Below are 21452 nucleotides of genomic sequence, written 5' to 3'. Positions count from 1 at the left end.
AATAATATTTTTGGTATCTATTGGTTTTTTCCTCTTTTGTGTTGTCGATATAATCATTTTTCCTTTGATCTTGTTGGTCTCTTCTAGGTATTTATGATATAACCCCTTCTTGAAGTTTAACTCAATTTGGAGAGCTTTCTTGATTGCCTCATCTACACTTTCAAACTGAATAGTTGTGATTACCTTTGAATATGACCAATTTAATAGACCTCCAAGGTATTTCATTACTTAGACCTCATGCTCTTCCAAAGAGATATCCAACATGATGGATTGCTTCTTGAATTCTTGTTGAAGGTGAATTACCATTTCATGAGCTATTCATTCTTCATATCTCAAGTGATAAAAGTATGATTTCAATAATTCCTTGAAAGCTTACATTTTGTAACATGTTTTTTTACCCCTAAAGAATTTGTACAACTCTTCAACCATGTCAAACCATGTCCAAACATTTTAAAATAACTAAAACAAATCTATTGTGACTCTTTTCTTTTATAAAGACCAATTAAACTTCTAACCATTTCAACCAAATATTCAAATCCTCGGCATTAACCTGACCATCATTACTCTGTATTTTAAGTTGCACTTCAACCTTAAATGGATTATTGGAATATGAAGGAAGATAATTATTATTACATGAGTCTCTCGACTTCTTGACTTTGGAATCTTTTGGGTTATCCTTTATTCTTCATGCGCAGTCTATGTTGAATTTCCTTCATTATCATTCATTAATAGCAATTATGTTACCATCTTAGTCAATGTATCAATGTTCTACTACAATTGAGTAAACATGGATCTCAAGTCTTTGTTGTCGTGTTCTCTATGACAAGTCATCATCATTTTTTATTTTCCAATCCTCTATAGACCTTACACAAATGATTTTCCACTTTCTTGATATCCGCTACATGTGTCCACCATATAGGTTGTTCTCCAAGCGTTATTGAACTTGGAATATGATACCATATAATCCATAAATGGTAAGTTTATGGCTCATTCATTTCATTAACCCAAGAAGTAGCCAATTACAAATTATTCAATTAACCCTTGATATTCCAAGGCATACCCACAATCATACATAATTTAAAGTCAACCAAACGTTCATATATCTCTTCTTTATATCTTATAATTTGGTAGGAAACACCCATGGTAAATTAAAAATGAAAATTATAATCATCACAACAAATTTGAAATGTTAAGTAAGGAAAAGGCAAATGCTCCTCGCAAAATTTATGATCAACCCTTTTTTATCTTTTCATCTTGTTTTCTTCACTAAATGGGTTCCATTTTGGTTTTTTTTACAACAATAAAGCAATTAAAAATGAGTATTTCATGTGATAATCAAACTCTCTAATTACACATCAAAAAATAAATGGTTGCATACAATCGATGCACATTTTTGTTGGCATAGCTCCTCCAATGGCTCAATTGTTCTTATTTATTTGACTGTCTTCTTAATAAAAGGTTTGGATGTTCCTAGGGGTAAGTGTTTTAGATATAATCTCATTCAACTTTTTAATTTTTTTTAATGTTCCTAAAAAAACAAAAATCCCACTAATATATATATATATATATATATATATATATATATATATATATATATATATATATATATAGATATATATATATATATATATATATATCGAGAGAGAGAGAGAGAGAGATTATTTGGGACAAGTAATATATCTTGAACAAATTCATGGTTTTCCACTACATTTTTCTTTGCTTTGTGCTCCATGGCGCCCCCATTGAGGAGGGAGCCCATCCTTAAAAAATGTAGTCACTTCCAGGACTAATCACCCATCCTTATGCAAACTCAATTATCCTATAACAACAAAATTTGTGCAACTATCAAATCCCTTTAGTGAAATTGGAAATGATTCTACAGTTGTTGCTTCAGCAATACCAACAACCTCTAATTCAAAAGGAGCAAGATCTTTCTCACCTCAATCAACAAAAATGCCTATGTTGGAGATCCCCTTAGAGAAAAAGGGTCAAAAGTGGAATGCATGCATGAGCACACCATAATCTGCAATTTTGTTGGCCTTTGGCCATCAAAAAAATTAATATTAAGTTGGGTTTAGAAGAACTAGATGCTAGAAGGGGATATTGAGCTTAAGTTGGGTTCTAAACAGTTCTTTACAACAATATTCAACAACATTAAATATAGACATAAAATCTTTCAAGGAGGGCCATACTTCATGAACTCGATTGGTTTATTCATGAAACCATGGATCCAAATATTCAACCCTGATAAGGAATATTTATCCTATACCCCAGTTTGGATCTGTCTTTACTCTCTTCCTTACAAGTATCAGGACTATGATATCCTAACAAGCATTTGCAATGCCATCAGACACTTTTCCATTATCTCAAATACAAGTAAACAAGGTTGATACACTTCTTATGCACGCCTTTGTGCTTATTTGGATATCTCAAAGCCTCTACCAATGAGTATACACCTAAATAGCGAGGATGAAATATGGGAAAAACCAATATACTATGAGAAAATTCCATTCTGCTATTGTAAATTCACAAATATGGTCATTTATTGCAAGATTTCCCAACCAACCAAGTCTAGAACAATGTATCGGCAGTTCCAACCCAAGATCAAGATGGGTTTACCAGAGTTGCAAACGAAAAGAAGGTAGCTAAGAGGGGAACGATGGTACCAACCTCTAAAAACACAAAGGATCATAACCAATACAAGTCCTTCAACAACTGGTAGAATATGAACCAACACAAGAAGCAACCCAACCCAAAGAAGTAACACTGGGAAAACTAGCCAACCACTACATCGGGAAACAAATGGCATGCATGACCAGCGAAAAGATCACAATTATTAGGAAGATCTAGATATGGAGGGGACTGCTCAAGAGAAATATGATGTTGAAGACACTAAAGAAATAGAGTTGAAGAACATAAATCTGCAATTTCTCACTGAGGAATGGAAAATTAAGGACCTAGCAACAATCTAGGAGGAATAAGTATAGATGATAGCTAGGGCATACATTAAAAACCAAGATACCCTTCTTCATCAAACTCATGACTCAGGTAATTCCCCTTCTTTAAACTATTTTTTTCTTCGTGTGGTTTAAAAATAAATGTTCCTCGGTATCAAAGGAATTCCACAAAATAACCAACAAAGAAAGGAAGAAAAAGTAATAGTCAGTTATTTTGAGACTTCAGAGATTTCTTACTCAATTCTAGATGGATCTCCCCCATGGATGCTAGTGACCAACCCTCCTCTCAATATCATCAACGAAAATCGTTACTTGGAACATTAGGGGTCTCAATGGTAAATCCAAACACAAACTCCTAAAAAAATAAATGTTATTTTGACTCCCTTCATAACTTTCTCAAGACCATATGGAGAAATTGTGATTATCTTGCCCAAGATGCCCAAGGAGCATTAGAAGGTATAACATTTGCATGGAACGCTTCATCAGTTTCCCTTTGGGACTCCTTTTTCCTTCCTAGAATCCTTATTACCAACGTTCAACCTATTGGATTTGCCAACACTAGCTTTATATCCAATGTGTAGGGCCCTAACACCTCCATGGAAAAAAAAATCATTCAAAACCTCAAGAGAGCCTCTAAACTTATAGGGGAACATTTTTGGATTATAAGGGGATACTTCAATATGATTAAGAAATTTTAAAAAAAAAGGAGGAACTCGGAGACTTGATGAATAAATTTCCCTATTTACAAAGTTCATCAACAACTCTAAACTTGATGAGATTTTCTTTTGGATTAATCACATCATGACGATTTGGTCACAAAAGTCTAAGATCTAGCTCTAAACTTATCGACCTAAGCACTAACAATGGCTTGCACACTTGGAACAATAAGATAGGAGGCACTTCAAAAATAACTTCCAGGCTTGATAGATATCTCATTGTGAACCTTTGTTCATCTTGGGCATAAATTTGGAAGCCTCTATCCTCCCTTGTCATGGTTCATACCACTTCCCTATGGAACTCTCCATGAATTGAATATGCATCCCTAGAAATTGACCATTTAAATTTGAATCCCTCTCGATAAGGCATCCCAATTTTGTCCCTAATGTGGAAAGATGGTGGAAAGAATCAGATACCTTCAATGGGACCCTTATGTACCACTTCCAATAGTGCATCAAGTATCTCAAGAAGAAAATCAAAGATTGAGATATTACAGACTTTGGAAATATTCATAAAGAAAAACTTAAGCTATAACAAGAAATATCTAACATTCAACAATCTATAATATCAGGGGGTTGGATTGAAGGAATCAAGCGCATATGGTCAGTCACATCACTCAAATTGGAGGAAAGATTAAAACAAGAAGAAATGTGGAAACAAAAATCCAATGTTCAATGGTTAAAAGAAGGTGAAAAGAACACAACATTTTTCCATTTCGTGATGATCAATCAGAGGCAAAACATTAGCACTACAAGCATCAAAATTTCCACTAATAAAAAAGTGGAGAACCATGAAGACATCACTCAGGAGATGCTCAGTCACTTTCAAGCTATACTTACTCAACCCACCCCTAATAGACAACCCGCGATCAGGAAAATTGCCAAAAATTTCCCAATCTTGTCACCAAAGAACAAAATGATATCCTTCTCAAAGAGATCTCTTTAAAAGAAGTGGGAGTTGCCTTCATGGAGATGCCTAAAGGAAAATATCCTATCCCCGATGGAATTACTGTGATTTCTATCAAGCATGTCGGAAAATTCTTGGGCATGATATATGGCAAGTTGTACAAGATTCCTAATATTCCTCCTCCATTCTCATTGCCCTGGATACCACCTTCATTTCCCTCATTCCTAAATCCTCTGGAGCTAATTCTCCTTCTAAATATCATCCCATTGTCTTTTGTAATGTCATCTACAAAATCATTTATAAAGTCATTGCCAACAGACTCAAGCCCATTCTTCCTTCACTTATTTCCCCACAGAAAACAAGTTATGTGGAAGGAAGGCAAGTCATAGACTACATAATCCTTGCCCATGAATGCTCATAAACTCACTTAAATCTAGCAAAACCTCTAGAATGCTCATAAAGCTTGATATGTTAAAATCCTTTGACAAATTAAGTTGGCAATTCATTTTCCACATGCTCAAAGCTTTTTGATTTACTAAAAGATGGATCCACTGGGTCTAGCCCTCATTACCGATGTTGTGTGCGTGTTATGTTCTTTGCACAACATATATGTAACATGAACAATGGGGGGTTCGATAATGAGGTTACATCTAGAAACTAAGATGTAGTGTATATTTGATAATGAGGTTAGATATGTTTCCCTTTCCTTAGGATTAGGAAAGAAAAGATAATATCTATGCCAAGCTAAGTGTTTTCTTTTGGCTAGAGATGCTAACAATGTTGATATATTTGCATATTTAATAATAAATTAGTTTTATTATCACTAAATATGTCTTTATTTTCATTTTTTTACATAATTTATTTTTTCTCTTGTACGCATATTTTTATTAATAAAAGACATTTTTTCTCAAAAAAGGAAAGAAGAGTGTGAAACCTCACTTTCCCCATTCACTACAACATTGGAAATTCACCATTATCAAGAAGCATCAAGAATATGAACCATACCTATTTGGTGCTTTAAAATGCATGATGTTGTAGGAACATCTTCTAAAGGAGGGGTACATGTATGCTTATGGGTTAGCGCAAGTGGAAACATAAACATTGGCTTCTAAAGGACTTGTTTCTTAAACTATGCAACTTATCACTCTAAGGAGAGATGGACTACTCGAATGTGGTTCACATTCTTCATGTTAATCATTAGATGATGAGTAATATTATAGATTTTGTTGGTTTACAAAGGATAGACTGCGTCATTGACATTGCATAATGGATAGTGCATGTAGATGTGACCCTATATGCCACAATTATAACCCTACATTACTCTTTGATAACCTCAATTTTGGCCCTAGTTCTTAATTCCATTTTGTTTTGGCAATTATGCACCATTTTGAGTCCTCCTAATGTTTCATGCTTGTACAACATAGATATTATCCTATTAAGATAGAGCGTCCTTATTATAACCCAATCCTACACACTAACCAAGAGGTTGAGGTTACGATGCAACTGTAAATAAAAGTACTGGAATAGGTTGCACTAAAATGTCCATAATGTTCAAAGAAATTTGTTGAGCTAAGACAAGCTATATTAGAATCATAATACTTGATAATATCAACAAGGATTGCACTAGAACAAACATGTTAATTGGTGCCTTCCCTACATTAATTAAGTGCACTTGCCAAACAATAAAAGTGTGAAAATTATGTTGCTTATGTTTCCATGAATTTTGATTGAAACAATAATTCTTTGGATTCTTCAATTCACATGTATGTTGGTCGGCATGTTGTGAATTAGCCTCAGGTGGATTTATAATATGCAGCAAAAATTCACCAAGTAAGTGATTTTGTCGACAAATATGACAAGATATCTCTTGAAGCTTTCAAACATACAACTAAGGAACATGTTGTTGCAAGGTCTGAATCTATTATTTGAGGTCTACAGTCTAACCATCGACAAATGCAAAAGATTATAGGGCACCATAATAACACCATGAAATATAAAGCATCAAGATAAGTAGGAAGAATAATCCCTTGTATGAAAATACAAATGACTAGATAGAACGAATAAAGCAAATGTTGGATGCATTATGCCTTTGGAATGTTTTCTTCACTCTAATGGAATACTTCTCTTAACTTGTGATCAAAATTATTCAAAGGTTCACCAAGTTTTCAACAAATAATGATGAGGGTAAGGATGCATGTTGACCATGGGACCATCTCCCTCTACTCTTTTAAGAAGTTGACGTAAAACTCTTAGAATGTTGTGGTTTGTAGATTTGACCTTTCCAACTAGTAAAGGGCCTATCCACGAGATGTGTTTCTATAGTGTGTGCTTTATAGAGATTTGATTATTGCGTGGTCAATAGAAGGCTTAACAAAATTTTGTATGACATACATGTGCAAACACACATCCATTAGACCATGATATTGAGGGGCCTAAGGAAGAGGAATATTGGTCATGGCAAAAAGGTATGTTGGACCTCAAGTGTTGTATCAAATTTATTAGAATTGGTGATGGTGGATTCACCTAGTAATTGGATTAGTCATCAAAACAATATCTAGTTTCTCTGTGCCATGGGATGAAGGAGTATATTAAATTGCATGTAGGCAAAGAAGAAAGAGGAGTGTTTAATCTAGATGAAGTACCTTTCTCCTCCTTTGATAACATTACTTCAACAAAACAAGTAACTAGCTTCCTAAATCTTCTTCAGCATGCTACTGATATCAAAGAAAGCATAATTTAAATCATAATCCAAGATACAATCTACAAAGTAAACACCTTTGAAAAGAGAGTCGTCTATCTTTGGATGAGATGGTTAAGAGGGCAAACAACAGTTTTCAATGGTATTTTGTCTTTCCTTACATTGTTGATAGTGTTTTTAATAATAGTAATCTAATTTTAAGGTCACATCTAAGCCAAACACCAAATTAGTGTATGAGACCCCTTGTTTGTGGGACAAGGGACCCACCTCCATGTAGCGATTTGATTATTAAAGTCTATAAAGGTCTCCTCATGGGATGACTGAGTAGTTGGTACAATGGGATGTTATCCCCTCCACCTGGTTTCAAATCTCTCGGGGGACATCTTTGGCTCATTGTGATAAAATTCAAGCACACCCTTGTGGAGCTCTTGCTAAGTCACCCACCCTTGTGGAGTCTTGGCTCTTGCTAAGTCATAAATTCATGGTATATCCTCTTGCTAAGTCATAAATTCACGATATATCTGGGTTATATACTCATGGTGTTATACTCTTGCTAAGTTTGATCTTACTCCAACAAGTTACCAATTCACCATGGCTTGTATACTCTTGGTGTTATACCCTTGCTAAGTTTGATCTACTCCAACAAGTTACCAATTCACCATACTGTAAATTCCTAGTATAATTAAATGTTGGATATATAGATGGTGTTATAGTGGAATCCACTAAATTTAATCTTGGACTTTGACCTGATTAATAAAATTTACCAACTCATATACCTACTAAAAAAGACATACATATTTACGCCGTAAGGCGTTCCCTCTGAGATCAACTCCCCTCTCTGCCTACCTGTCATCTTGTAAGCCACACGATTATATGTTAGACGATTGCAACAATTTCAGCCGTTCGATCGTTGATTCAAAAGGGTTGCCCAAACGGTTTGGGCGTTTCATTTGGCATCGAATAGTTTCATCCGGGAAGCAGGGTTTGTGCCTAACTGTTCATCATTTTGTGCTGTTATTGCCGCCTATGGAAGATTGGGTCGAGCTGCATCGAATAGTTTCATCCGGGCAGAGGGATGAGGAAGTTATGACTCGCCGCGTTGAAGTAAAGGAATCGAGCATTGACAGTATCGGAAAACAGATCTTCCATCTCGCCTGCTTGTATTTTGCCTTCCATGGGATCGTTCTCATTCTGCTTTTCACTGCTGCCACTCAGGAGAATGCCCGTACTTGTAATAGATGGTGGATTCCTTCTACCTTGTCTGGCATTACAAATAATCGATTGAATTGCTTGGGGTATCCCAAATAAGGCGGTAATGCGCTCCTGGGATATCGGGGACAGGTAAAGAAAACTCCCTATATGCATGTGAAGGAACTCGATGGCTGATCTTTGCTTTTGTATTGCATTACAGGGTGGACAGTGGAGACCACTGAAACAGAGGACATGAATGAATATCTTCGCTTCGAACCTAACTGGGCAGTGCTTTGCTTTTTCATGAGCCTGACATCCACTCACTCCGGTATGTTCTTTATTCTATTCTTGTTTTTTCTCTTTTTTTAAAGGCATTATGAAATAGGGCATTACAGGTTCTGTGTTTGGTGGGGTTCCATCCATCATGCCAATGTGCAGTCAATACAGAAATCAAAGGTGGGATACAACATATGATATGAGGTGGAACACAACATCAAGGGCAACAACACTACCCTCCTCCTCCGCAACGGCCTATGCCGCCCCATCAGGTTACTCACATGTATGCTCAACCGGATCAGGTGACCATCTTTACACAGCGATTTTTGTTATTTCTGGTTGCACCTGTGTCCGTTTTCATGTTTAGCACTCCTAATTCCATGAAGTAATTATTATTGCTACTATTATTATAAAACATATGCCCACTTAACCTCCTGCTGTGGATATATTCCCTCATTTTTATATTCTCAGTGTTTTGAATAGTACTCCCAGTGGTAATCAGCATCTGTACGTTCTTCCTGTAATTTAGGTATAGAAGTTAGGGTTTACTTATTTCTACACTATTGCGTAATTGTCCAATGCCTTTGTTTATTTGTTAGGGTTCGACTAGAAATTAGTTTTAACGATATCAGCGGATTGGATTTTATATACTTTTAGCCTTTTAGACAAAGGCATCATCTGGGGCGTTCTAGATATATTAGGCATTTGGAAAAGCGTAATGACAGGATAAAAAGGACGAAGATTGAAATTCAATTAATGTGAAGGAATACAAATTAAAAAGGGTTGGAAAATGGCATATAGAAATGCCAACCCGTGCTGATGCTGCATGAAAAAAGTTTGTATACCTCCTAAGTGAACTGAAAGTTTCTTCTTTTAGGCTAAAGTCACATTGTCAAATTTGGTGAAAAAGAAGGTAAGAAAAATATCTTCCGAGCGAAACCCATAAAAATGTCGGCGAGTCAAAATTCTCGCACAAGAAATACCTATTTTTTTTACATAATTAGCATCTAGAACACTGCGTTTAAATGATTTTTGCCTCAACGTTTCGAGTCACTAGATGGGCTTATCGTCAAGAGCTGAGTGCTGAATCTGCTAACCCAATTTTTTTATAGCTTCAAATGTGATAAAACATGTCAAAAATTACCAAATATTCGAACTATGTTTTCATAGTATACTTTTTTGTTTATATAAACTTTTCATTTAAACCAAAAAATTTCACCAAATATGCTGAAATTTGATTCGGGCTGTTGAATCTGGTGAATTTAATTGGTTTCTTTTACATTTTGTAAATTGCAATTTTTTTTAAGAGATTTACTGAAAGTGGCTGCAAAGGTTTTAGTCATAAATGCCTTTCACACCCCTCCCTTTACATGTCCACCACTATCAAGTTGGCAGTGCAAGCAGAGGTGCTTCATCAAAAACATAAAAGCAAGCATCTTTGCAAGGGCTGCTCTCACCTGGCTCACAAAGTAGATAGAATGAAATTGTGAAAACTAAATAAATTCAACAAATTATATTTGTTTTTTATTTTTCCAGGTTACAAAGCCTGTGGCAAAGACGGAAAATTATGATATGGAAGAGGGTACAACCGAATGTTCATTTCCTTTTCTTTTTGAGAAGAATGGAACAGCTACAGAGGAAGAAGAAACAGAGAGCAAGCGTCAAGGCTCAACCGATTGATCAGTTCTCTGTTACAAGTATCAAGTGGGCACAGGTAACTTCGATTTCTAAAGGAAATCTTCTCCGGCAGTAAATTTTAAACACAACCGTGATTGATGTGTCAGATTACAGGGTGGACACTGGAGACCACTGAAACAGAGGACATGAATGCATATCTTCGCTTCGGACCTATCTGAGCAGTGCGTTGCTCTTCATGAGCCTGAAATCCACTCACTCCGGTATGTTCTTTACCAAATTCTTGTTTTTTCTCTTTTTTAAAGGCATTCTGAAATAGGGCATTACTGGTTCCGTGTTTGGTGGTGGCTCATCCATTATCTTTAGTAGGAAGAATGCCAATGTGCATTCAATACAGAAAATACAAAGGTGGAATACAACATATGATGTTGAGATGGAGCAGTCCACTTACCATGTGCAAAAGCATCTTATTATGGAAAATAATTGAAATGTTGATCTCTACTTCTACATTGAATTTCAGGGCAAAGCTACAGAGGAAGAAGAAACAGAGAGCAATTGTCAGGACTCATCATATTACCAAGAAGATGAAAAGCTCTAGTGTGGAGAACAAATTCAGCCCTCTCAGATGGTGCTCTCAGTTCTTTCTTCCCTTTGCATTGACTCTTACCTCGGGTTTCATCCTCAGCTCATGCAAGCTTATTGCCTGTAGCTAGTCAGCTGTAAATGCTACCATAATTATGACTTCTTGGCAGACAAATAATCGATTGAATTGCTTGGGGTATCCCAAATAAGGCGGTAATGCGCTCCTGGGATATCGGGGACAGGTAAAGGAAACTCCCTATATGCATGTGAAGGAACTCGATGGCTGATCTTTGCTTTTGTATTGCATTACAGGGTGGACAGTGGAGACCACTGAAACAGAGGACATGAATGAATATCTTCGCTTCGAAACGAACTGGGCAGTGCTTTGCTTTTTCATGAGCCTGACATCCACTCACTCCGGTATGTTCTTTATTCTATTCTTGTTTTTTCTCTTTTTTTAAAGGCATTATGAAATAGGGCATTACAGGTTCTGTGTTTGGTGGGGTTCCATCCATCATGCCAATGTGCAGTCAATACAGAAATCAAAGGTGGGATACAACATATGATATGAGGTGGAACATTCCACTTACCATGTGTAAAAGCATCTTATTATGGGAAATCATTGAAATGTTGATATCTACTTCTACATTGAATTTCAGGGCAAAGCTACAGAGGAAGAAGAAACAGAGAGCAAGCGTCAAGGCTCAACCGATTGATCAGTTCTCTGTTACAAGTATCAAGTGGGCACAGGTAACTTCGATTTCTAAAGGAAATCTTCTCCGGCAGTAAATTTTAAACACAACCGTGATTGATGTGTTTGTATGGATTAATCCATTTTATCTTGCACTAAATATATCTTTTTTTTTATTAATAAGAATACGAATTTATAATAGAATATAAAAGCTGGCCAGATTAGTTAGGTGTAGCGGACACTTGGAAGAGGCTTGTCAGATTACAGGGTGGACACTGGAGACCACTGAAACAGAGGACATGAATGCATATCTTCGCTTCGGACCTATCTGAGCAGTGCGTTGCTCTTCATGAGCCTGAAATCCACTCACTCCGGTATGTTCTTTACCAAATTCTTGTTTTTTCTCTTTTTTAAAGGCATTCTGAAATAGGGCATTACTGGTTCCGTGTTTGGTGGTGGCTCATCCATTATCTTTAGTAGGAAGAATGCCAATGTGCATTCAATACAGAAAATACAAAGGTGGAATACAACATATGATGTTGAGATGGAGCAGTCCACTTACCATGTGCAAAAGCATCTTATTATGGAAAATAATTGAAATGTTGATCTTAGGAGTTGTAATGTTCAAATCTTCATGCCTATATTGATGTGTTCATTTCCATGAATTTGCAGATTCTTTGAAATTCACTTCTGCATTATCAGTTGCACTTGCGGTTGTTTTTGTTGTGATTACGGCTGGTATTGTGATTGTAAAGTTGTTCAGTGGCACCGTCAAAGCACCAAGATTGTTACCAGATATTGTGGATTTTACTTCGTTCTTGAAGCTTTTCACTGTGGTACCAGTTATTGTGACTGCTTACATCTGTCATTACAATGGTATGGATTATTTTCCTCCATCTCTGGTCCTGCAGTGTAGTATCTTAGAGTTCATTAGTTGAATTTGCATTTAAAATTATGTTATAATGAATTGTGATGTCTTTGCGCCATGCAGTTCATTCCATATACAATGAACTTGAGGACCCTTCAGAAATGCAGCCCATTGTTCGCACATCATTGGCAACGTGCTCAATTGTATACATAAGTACAAGCTTTTTTGGCTTTCTTCTATTTGGAGACCAGACCATGGATGATGTCCTGGCCAATTTTGACACCAACTTGGGAGTTCCCTACAGTGTTGTGCTGAATGACATTGTTCGTGTGACCTATGTTGTACATCTGATGCTGGTCTTTCCTCTCATTTTTTTTGCCCTGGGACTTAATCTTGATGGGCTTGTCTTTCCAGCGAAAAAGCATCTTGTTTTGGATAATAAGAGGTTCATTTTGATCACTGCTGGGTTAATTGGAATCATTTTCCTTGGGGCATCATTCATACCAAGTATCTGGGATGCATTTCAATTCACAGGGGCCACAGCAGCAGTTTTTATTGGGTTCATCTTCCCAGCTCCCGTTGCTCTCAGGTAGAAAAAAAGTTGTTTTTCATTTCTGGTTTCGTCTTTCACCTGGCTTGTATGTAACTTCTAACCTCAATTATTTTTTAATTGCAGAGACACCCATGGAATCTCAACCAGGAAGGAGATATTTATTGCATTGTTCATGATTTTTCTGGCAGTGGTTTCAAGTTCAATTGCTATAGTGAGTGACATTAATTCTTTGTTCAACAAAGAGGAGGAAGGCCCTCCACGATCTTGAGAATGATTTTTTATGAGCAGGTGGTGCACATACATATAAAGATTATTTGGAACAGAACCGAGAAAAGAACGCTGATTTGGGAATTTGCTTGTAGAATTGGTGGATAAACTTTTGTAAAGCCTTGTATCATCCTGCCATGGTCGCTCGGCCTTCTAGTTAAAGATACTACTGTATTTGTAGTTGTAAACATTGAAAAGGAATATAGTTGATCTCGCATCACTGATTTAGCGATTCATCTAATCATCCATGAATAGTTGAGAGCCTGTCAAGCGGAAGATTGAAGGTTTGGTTTCTTTCAATAATACTCAACCTCACATAAGTTTGAGGTGCACCAAAATGCATCCCACTGTGTGTGATGATTCCATTGCTCTTCAATAACTTCTCACTATCTTCATCCTCTTTTCCTTCACATTTTAGCCCTGCAAATGTTGCATTGATACAGACGGCCAGAGTAAGAGTAATTAGTCCATTTTGCCAAGTATTTTCATTTCACCCATTTAAAGTAGAGACATCAACTCAGTTCCACCATTCATTGATGTCTCTACTTCAACAGACAGATAGACCCATTTGAAATATACATACCTTACATGACATGCATAAGTACCAGTCAAACTCCAAGCCATTGAGTACACACATGCACACAAAAACAAGCATACACATACAGATCCAGAGAAACAGAGTACAAGGTCTGCCAACATTCAAGTTAAAGTGAGAAAGAAGAGGTAGCACAACAAATTGCATATAATTGTAAAAGAATCAACATTACTTACCCAATCTGACTTCCTGCATGACCTGTACTTTTAGATACCGTGAACAGCATAAGATCTTGATCTGCAGGAGCAGCGATAGAGGGGTAATGTGGCCAGTGATAGGCTAAATCGTAGAGAAAAGTGGATGTTAATTGTAAAAGAATCAACATTACTTACCCAATCTGACTTCCTGCATGACCTGTACTTTTAGATACCGTGAACAGCATAAGATCTTGATCTGCAGGAGCAGCGATAGAGGGGTAATGTGGCCAGTGATAGGCTAAATCGTAGAGAAAAGTGGATGTTGGGTTCAAGAAAGCTAGTAATGGAAGAGAATAACAAAGCTAAAAAGTTGTGAGGTAAGAGACAAATGAATGTTAAAAAAATAGAACTAATACAAAACTAACTGACCTGAAAGAAATTCAGTGAAATCTTTTAGTGGGAATGCCGAGATCCATGGATTAGATCCGATGAAGTCTTTTTATTGAAACAAGGGTTCCAAATCAATTCAAAATTGAAATAGGTAGACTGAGGAGAGAGTGCCAATCTAGATTTAGGTGGGAAGGTATACTCCAAAGGAAGCAAATTTGAACTTCATTAAAAAAAACCTAGTGAGTGGTCCAATTAGCTTAGAAATAAATAAAATTTAATGAAGAAACAAGCCTAAATCAATACTCTGATAAAAAAAATGATATATTTCTAATCCTCTCAACAAATGAACCTAGTTGACAAATGCAACAACCTGAAAAGAAATTAACCAAAAACAAATGATAATTAGAGAATACAATAACATTAAGGGAAAATGACTTACTTTGTTGCAGTGGCCAAATCTGGGTTTAATTTTTTTTTATCTCAGGTAGGTAACAGAGATTATTTCTCCAAGAAACATTATGGTTTCATTGACAACAAAAAGAGGTTGGTGGAGAAATGTATTATTTACCAATAAACGAGAAACGTGTACAGAATCACAGCATTGGTAACTTAACAACTAGGTTGATGCAATGAAATTATATTGAGATCCATGTTTGATATCCAGCACTCATATCGCCTCATTTTTGGTGAGTTTTGTTTTTCCACGAGTCAAAAGTTCCACTCTTTATTATTGTTTATTTGAAAAGAGATAATCAGCCAGAACTCCAAAAATAAATTCCACAGGGAAAGTTCACCTTCAATAAATAGAACTCTGACTTCCGTCATAATTCAAACTAGATTTAAGGCCAAATTTATTGAGGAAAATAGGGCAGTTTGAATATTATTTATCCTGAGCTCAACACACTTTTCCTTGACTTATAACTACCCACTGAACCTATTTAAATATATAGAGGTGCCTTGTGTGTGGTAAGAAATATGAAGAAACATGACGTTGGATTGTCTAGAAAAGATCTGTAAGGCAATCTAGGAAGAAACATGACATTGGATTTGTCTAAAGAAGATATGTTCGGCACTTATTTAAGACTGAGGAGGTGGCTTGTCTGTAGGGAAATCTGTTTAGATTCAAAGCATTGTGATCAGACTGGATCTTATTAGCCATCCACAGTTTTAGAGTTTGAAAGTCTGAATTGGTTAATATGTAGATGTGCATGGATTAATCTTCCAGACAAGCATATGACTATTCACAAGATTTAGAGAGATAAAATTCCGAGATTTATGAAAAGCAAACCCATGAAATCATTTGCCAAAGATGTTTCCATTAATCAAGAACATGGTATTGGAAGGCTCGAAGACGCTATTAGAATACAATTTAGCAAAAGAAACATGACATTGATTATATCCAGAGAAGATCTGTCCAACAATGTGGGAAGAAACATGAGATTGGATTCGTTTGGAAAAGATCTGTCCAACAATTCAAGCCCTAGGGGAAAAACAAGATAACTAAGATGTTTCAAGAAGATAAAACACCAATAGAGGAAGATTTCATCAGACATAGGTTCGAGTCAAGTAGAAAGGAGAGTAGATGTGGTGAACAACATCAATGAATGCGCCCCCACACAACGTAAAAGCTGAAGAATCAACCAAGAGGCAAGAAACGATACCAACGTACGTGAACAGATTAATTATGCTACTTTGCTATTTGAAGTTAAAATATAGACACTATTTGAATAGAGTTTATAGAGTTTTAATACCTTTTTATTTATACACGCTTTAGTAGTCCTTTTCTTCTTAGCTATCTGAATTTTGTTATTTATATTTTTATTAAGTTGAAGGTTGAGTTTAGGTTGGGCCAGTTTCATGTCCGGTTCAGCTTTATGTTGGATGGAAGAATAATCTATTCAATTGTGTGATGTTGTCATTAAAAGTATCTAATGTTTGATCGAGTTTGGATGTTCCATAGGAGAGTTTCAATCCTCAACCCTTCACCAAGAAATTTAAACCTAGAGCCTAATAAAGATTAAACCCTACAAACAAACAAAAATAATTTTCACATTTAAATATGTCCTATGCTTTAAATTTACATAAACATGGTGAAGTTTTCCTTCTATTTGTATATTTTTCAACATCACTTGATAGTCCCGTAATGCTAGGGAAAATAGAAAACCATTAATCAGCATTTGTAAAAGTCAGTCTCCAATAAAAGAACAGGGTGGTTCCATGAAGATAATGAATGAGGGAACTAAACAATTGCATAGACAAGTCAGTGCAGCTTGACAAAATGACTCTCCATGCCCTTGAATGTGGTAGAAGATTGTATATTTTTAACATCACCTGATAATCACATGACGCTATGGAAAATAGAGTACCATTAATCAACATTTATAAAAGTCAAAGCCTGCAATAAAAGAACAGGGTGATTCCACGAAAACAACGAATGAGGGAATTAAAAATTTGTCTAGACAATTGAATGCAGCTTGAAAAAATGACTTTTTTTGTCCTTGATTGTGGAAGAAGACACCATAATCAAATTCACCATGAAGTCATTGTCCTCTTCAAATACACTTAAAAATGCCTATTATCTGCCGAAACTAGTGATGTGGATGGATTAGAGTACATGCATCACTTCAGAGTAACAATGTAGCAATCCTCATTTTCATACTTCAGAAGATAACTGCTCTCTATCATCTCTATCAGTGTCCTGCCACAAGATAAATCTTGTGAATAAACATCTCTATATAACATGAGAGGATTAATCTTCTGAACAATAAACATCTTTGTATAATACAAGATATCACATAGTAAATTATAAAGGGTTTGCTTTATCTACCTTCCTTAAACTGTTTTTAATTGAATCTATTGAACCTCCCCAAAGTTTAATCTGATCTTCAGCTTGTGAAGCCTGCAATTTATGGGTAAAACCAGCAATATACTAAAGTGCTTCCAGTTAATGGGACATTAATTTCAATGTTTAATATATTTTTATTCTTTATCAAAGTATTTTTTGCTTTATTTGCTTTTGTCAATTTATGCCTTACGGCGTTTCTTTTGCAACATCTGGTGCAAATGCTAGTCTACCTTTCTCCCATGGTTTTGAAGTTGTGACATTTTAAGAAAAAACACATAATCTTAATCCTTTATCTAACTGAAACTGTATCCAAATACCACAGCAAATCTCAAGACGAAATCCAGGGCAAGATCAAGACGAGATCATGACAGAGCGAGAGAAAAGATGAATGCAAAACAAGAAAAGTCGAAGACAACTTTGACCTGGTTTCTCATTGTTCAAGAAAAGTCGAAGACAACTTTGACCTGGTTTCTCATTGTTCAAGTTTTATTTTCTTGAATAGTGGGCTATGTATTGTTCGTTGCAATTAGATATCACAAAATGCCATGGCACACTCGTTACGAGCTAGCGAGACTGCGATGCTGGTGCCTCTTATCCAGGTTTTCTGCAGCTGCACTGCCATCGTCCCAACGTATCAATTTCGATGTCAATGGCGATGCAGAAATCAATCCTCATAACATCTCTGACGATCTGAAATTGCTGTTGGGGAAAAGCCTACCGAAGGAGGCACTCCACACGATCGACCGGCGAGGCATTCAGGTAGATTTCCATCCCTACGATTTTCTATTACAGAAATGTCTGGATACCCAAAATCTGAACGATGGCAAGATAATCCAGGCCCACATGAATCAAACCGGATACACCCCAGATGCATATTTAGGAACCAAACTGGTTAATTTATACGTCAAGCACGGAACTCTGTCGGATGCTCGCAGAGTTCTGGACGGAATGCGTGAACGAAATGTGGTTTCTTGGACTACAATGATGGCAGCTTATGCCAAATGCGGGCATGGGCAGGAGGCATTGAAATTGTATTGCCATATGCGGAGAGATGGAATTCAACCGAATGAGTTCACGTTTTCTTGTGTTCTGACAGCATGCGCTAACTTGGCAGCCCTGGAACATGGCAAGGAGGTCCACGGGGGAATAATTAAAGGTGGGTTTCTGTCTGATTTGTATGTGGGGAATGCCCTGGTGCACCTGTATGTGAAATGTGGGAGAATTGAGGAAGCACGCAAAGTATTTGAGGAAATGCCTCAGCGAAATGTCGTGTCTTGGACTGTGTTGATAGGAGGGTATGCGCAGATTGGGGAGATTGACGAAGCCCAAAGGCTCTTTCAGGATATGCCTGACAGAAACGTATTTTCGTGGAATGCATTGATCACGGGGTATGCACAGAGCGGGCATGTTGCTGAGGCCTTGAAGCTGTTTTCAACGATGTCTGAAAAAAATGTGGTCTCATGGAATGCGATGATTACAGGATGTACTCAGAATGGGCTTCTTGATGAGGCTCTGGAGTTGTTTCAGAAAATGCCTGAACGGAATGTCGTGTCCTGGTCTGGGATGATTGCTGGATATGTGCAGAATGGACTGTTTTATGAGGCTGTGAAACTCTATCAACAGATGCATCTGACAGATACCAAGCCTGATGCAGACACTTTTGCAAGTGTCCTTTCTGCTTGTGCGAATTTGGCAGCTCTGCATGAGGGCAGGGAAGCCCATGAAAAGATAATTCAAAGTGGATTCCTATCGGATCTCTTTGTGGGGAATGCCCTTGTAGACATGTATGCCAAATGTGGAAGCATAGAAGATGCGTGCATTATGTTCATGGAAATGCCTAGACGAGATGTAGTCTCATGGACTGCCTTGATTGTAGGATATGCTATGCATGGATGTGCCAAGGAGGCGATCCAACTCTTTAAACAAATGCTGTACTCGGGCACCAAACCTGATCGAGTCACATTTGTTGGTGTTTTGACTGCATGCTGTCATGCAGGCTTAGTGGATGATGGTTGGCAATACTTTTATTCCTTGAGTAGAGAATATGACATTTCTCCTACGGTGGAACACTATTGCTGCATGGTAGACCTTCTCGGCCGTGCTGGGCAGCTAAAGGAGGCTCAAGACTTCATCTATAAAATGCCAATAAAACCTAATGCCACTGTGTGGTTGTCATTGCTTGGCGCATGTAGAGTCCATACCAATGTAGAGTTAGGAGAACTTGCGGCAGAAAACCTTTTTGAGTTGGACCCTGGCAATGCTGCGCATTATGTCCTGCTGTCAAACATCTATGCAAAGGCTGGCAGGTGGGATCATGTACAGAAAGTAAGAAATATGATGAAAGAAAAAGGGGTTAAAAAGATCCCCGGCTGCAGTTGGATTGAAATAAATAATGTGGTCTATTCCTTCCTTGGAGGAGACAGGGCACAGCCACAGATGCAGGCCATATATGCAATGCTGGATAAGTTGTCCGGGCAAATGAAGGAGGAAGGTTATCTGCCTGGCACAGATTTTGTGTTGCATGATGTAGATGAGGAGCAGAAGGAACATATTCTCTGCCAACACAGTGAAAAGCTTGCCATTTCCTTTGGGCTTATTAACACGCCCCCTGGGACACCTATTCGGGTCATTAAGAACCTTCGAGTATGTGTTGATTGCCATTCGACCACCAAGTTTATCTCCAAGATTGCTAAGCGAGAAATTGTTGTGAGGGATGCCAATCGTTTTCATCATTTCAAGGAGGGACAATGTTCTTGTGGGGATTATTGGTAATGCTAAGTTAAATGAGCAACAAATTAAGTTACCAAAACAACAAACCTTGATTGATAGCCAAAGAGGATTATTGGTGATGCTCAGGGGAATGAGCAACAAATTAAGTTTCCAAGATAACAAAGTATTTGATTGTGATTGACTTTGACTGATAGTCGGGGATCATTGAGAACATTATTTCTGGATACGTATCAAGTGAAGATCCAGAGTATATTTTCACAATTTAAAGCAAAAGCATCAAATGATTGTGTAAACAGATAAAAATGTTCCACATTTGCAATAGTACAAAACAAGTGCTGATGAGCTTGATTTCTATCCTACAACATGCTGTGTATATTGAGCTCTTAGAGAGGATTATTGATGGAGAATAGCAAGGGGGGATTGTACATTTAGGAATTATGGGTTTATGGCCAGGTGATCCCAATATTTCTCATTTCAAGGCTGACCTTGCTGAACTTGAGAACAGAACTTGCTTGGTTTTGTTCTGCAATTTTAACAATTGGACAGTTGGAGTCCACCTATCCAGCTTCTGATTGATCTGAAAATTCCTTTTCAGCCAGCTCTCAGGACTTGTATCTGAACTTTGATGGGGGAATTATGAATTTGATGTTGTATCATGCAGTGCCCATTATGTTCTTTGGGCTGTGGTCTGGTCTAGTAGTTGAGACAGTGCATCACCATGATAATGACCCAAGTTCAAACCCCAGTCAGCATAGATCCCTGATCATGTTTGTGAGTTAATCAAATCTGATGGCCCCCAAGTTAAAGGGGGATTTACCACCATAATGCAGAGTTGGGGTTTGTGGTCCCGACAGATCAAACAAAAGGGTTTACCCTTACCAAAAGAAACATACAATGCCCATTCTTTTGTCCAAAGGTTATGTAAGCTCAGAGTGAGCGAGAAATGAATGTTTTGATAATGACGTGAATAGCATGATGGTTCTGTGCTGTATTGCACCGTTTCTCATACAAGGAGCATATGATATATGGGATTCTTGTCCAAAACGGTCTTTACTGTTGAATGACATGAATTTTGAGGATGGTTGTAATTTACAAGCGGAATAAAATGCACCTTGCTAAGTATTTTGAAGTATAATTAATCTTCTGCCAAACACTATTATTAAGATGGCTTTACTTACCATCCTTAATCTAGTCGGTGCACTAGTTAACTTCATACTTGAATCTTTATTGGAAGCACCGATGGACTACCCTAGATTAGTGAGAAACATTCCCAAAATACAGTAGGAGGATATTTATTGTCTTTAGCATTATTGTTTAGCTTTGTGCTCCCACATGTTTATCAACTGTTATGCATTTTTAATGACGTCAGTGGGCATTTGTGAAATGCACATTTTGAGATTTAATTATGTTCGAT

General features: G+C 37.1%; 1 protein-coding gene and 1 pseudogene across 7 annotated transcripts; both read left to right on the top strand.

Moving 5' to 3' along the window:
• Positions 1 to 8218: 8218 nt before the first annotated feature.
• Positions 8219 to 13643, top strand: LOC149261030 (amino acid transporter AVT6A-like). Of its 7 annotated transcripts, none has more exons than XM_089421576.1 (11): positions 8219 to 8619; positions 8690 to 8797; positions 8908 to 9047; positions 10282 to 10459; positions 10537 to 10643; positions 10901 to 11382; positions 11622 to 11712; positions 11874 to 12027; positions 12326 to 12529; positions 12645 to 13110; positions 13198 to 13643. In XM_089421576.1, exons 8-11 carry the CDS (start codon positions 12003 to 12005, stop codon positions 13340 to 13342), a joined length of 840 nt encoding a protein of 279 aa, XP_089277702.1. In that variant the 5' UTR covers positions 8219 to 8619; positions 8690 to 8797; positions 8908 to 9047; positions 10282 to 10459; positions 10537 to 10643; positions 10901 to 11382; positions 11622 to 11712; positions 11874 to 12002; the 3' UTR covers positions 13343 to 13643. The 7 variants fall into 7 exon arrangements, with proteins under 7 accessions (XP_089277702.1, XP_089277705.1, XP_089277697.1 ...); XM_089421579.1 differs by having other exon boundaries at positions 8219 to 8797; positions 10901 to 11008; positions 11275 to 11382; XM_089421571.1 differs by having other exon boundaries at positions 8219 to 8797; positions 11866 to 12027.
• Positions 13644 to 17571: 3928 nt separating this feature from the next.
• Positions 17572 to 20610, top strand: LOC149261029 (putative pentatricopeptide repeat-containing protein At3g13770, mitochondrial pseudogene; annotated as a pseudogene).
• Positions 20611 to 21452: the final 842 nt, after the last annotated feature.

The sequence above is a fragment of the Pinus tabuliformis genome, chromosome 6, assembly GCF_031772625.1.
Source record: "Pinus tabuliformis cultivar Carrire ecotype Pingquan chromosome 6, CPIR1, whole genome shotgun sequence".
Classification (NCBI taxonomy): Eukaryota; Viridiplantae; Streptophyta; class Pinopsida; order Pinales; family Pinaceae; genus Pinus; species Pinus tabuliformis.
Note: the sequence above shows the minus strand (reverse complement) of the source record. Positions and strands in the feature narration are given on the sequence as shown.

Excerpts from the sequence above, each read along its gene's own strand:
- LOC149261030 (XM_089421576.1), top strand. The coding sequence starts at position 12,003 with ATGAGCCTGAAATCCACTCACTCCG. Across the intron at positions 12,530-12,644 it reads TTACATCTGTCATTACAATG|TTCATTCCATATACAATGAA; the intron begins GTATGGATTATT and ends TGCGCCATGCAG. Across the intron at positions 13,111-13,197 it reads CCAGCTCCCGTTGCTCTCAG|AGACACCCATGGAATCTCAA; the intron begins GTAGAAAAAAAG and ends TTTTAATTGCAG.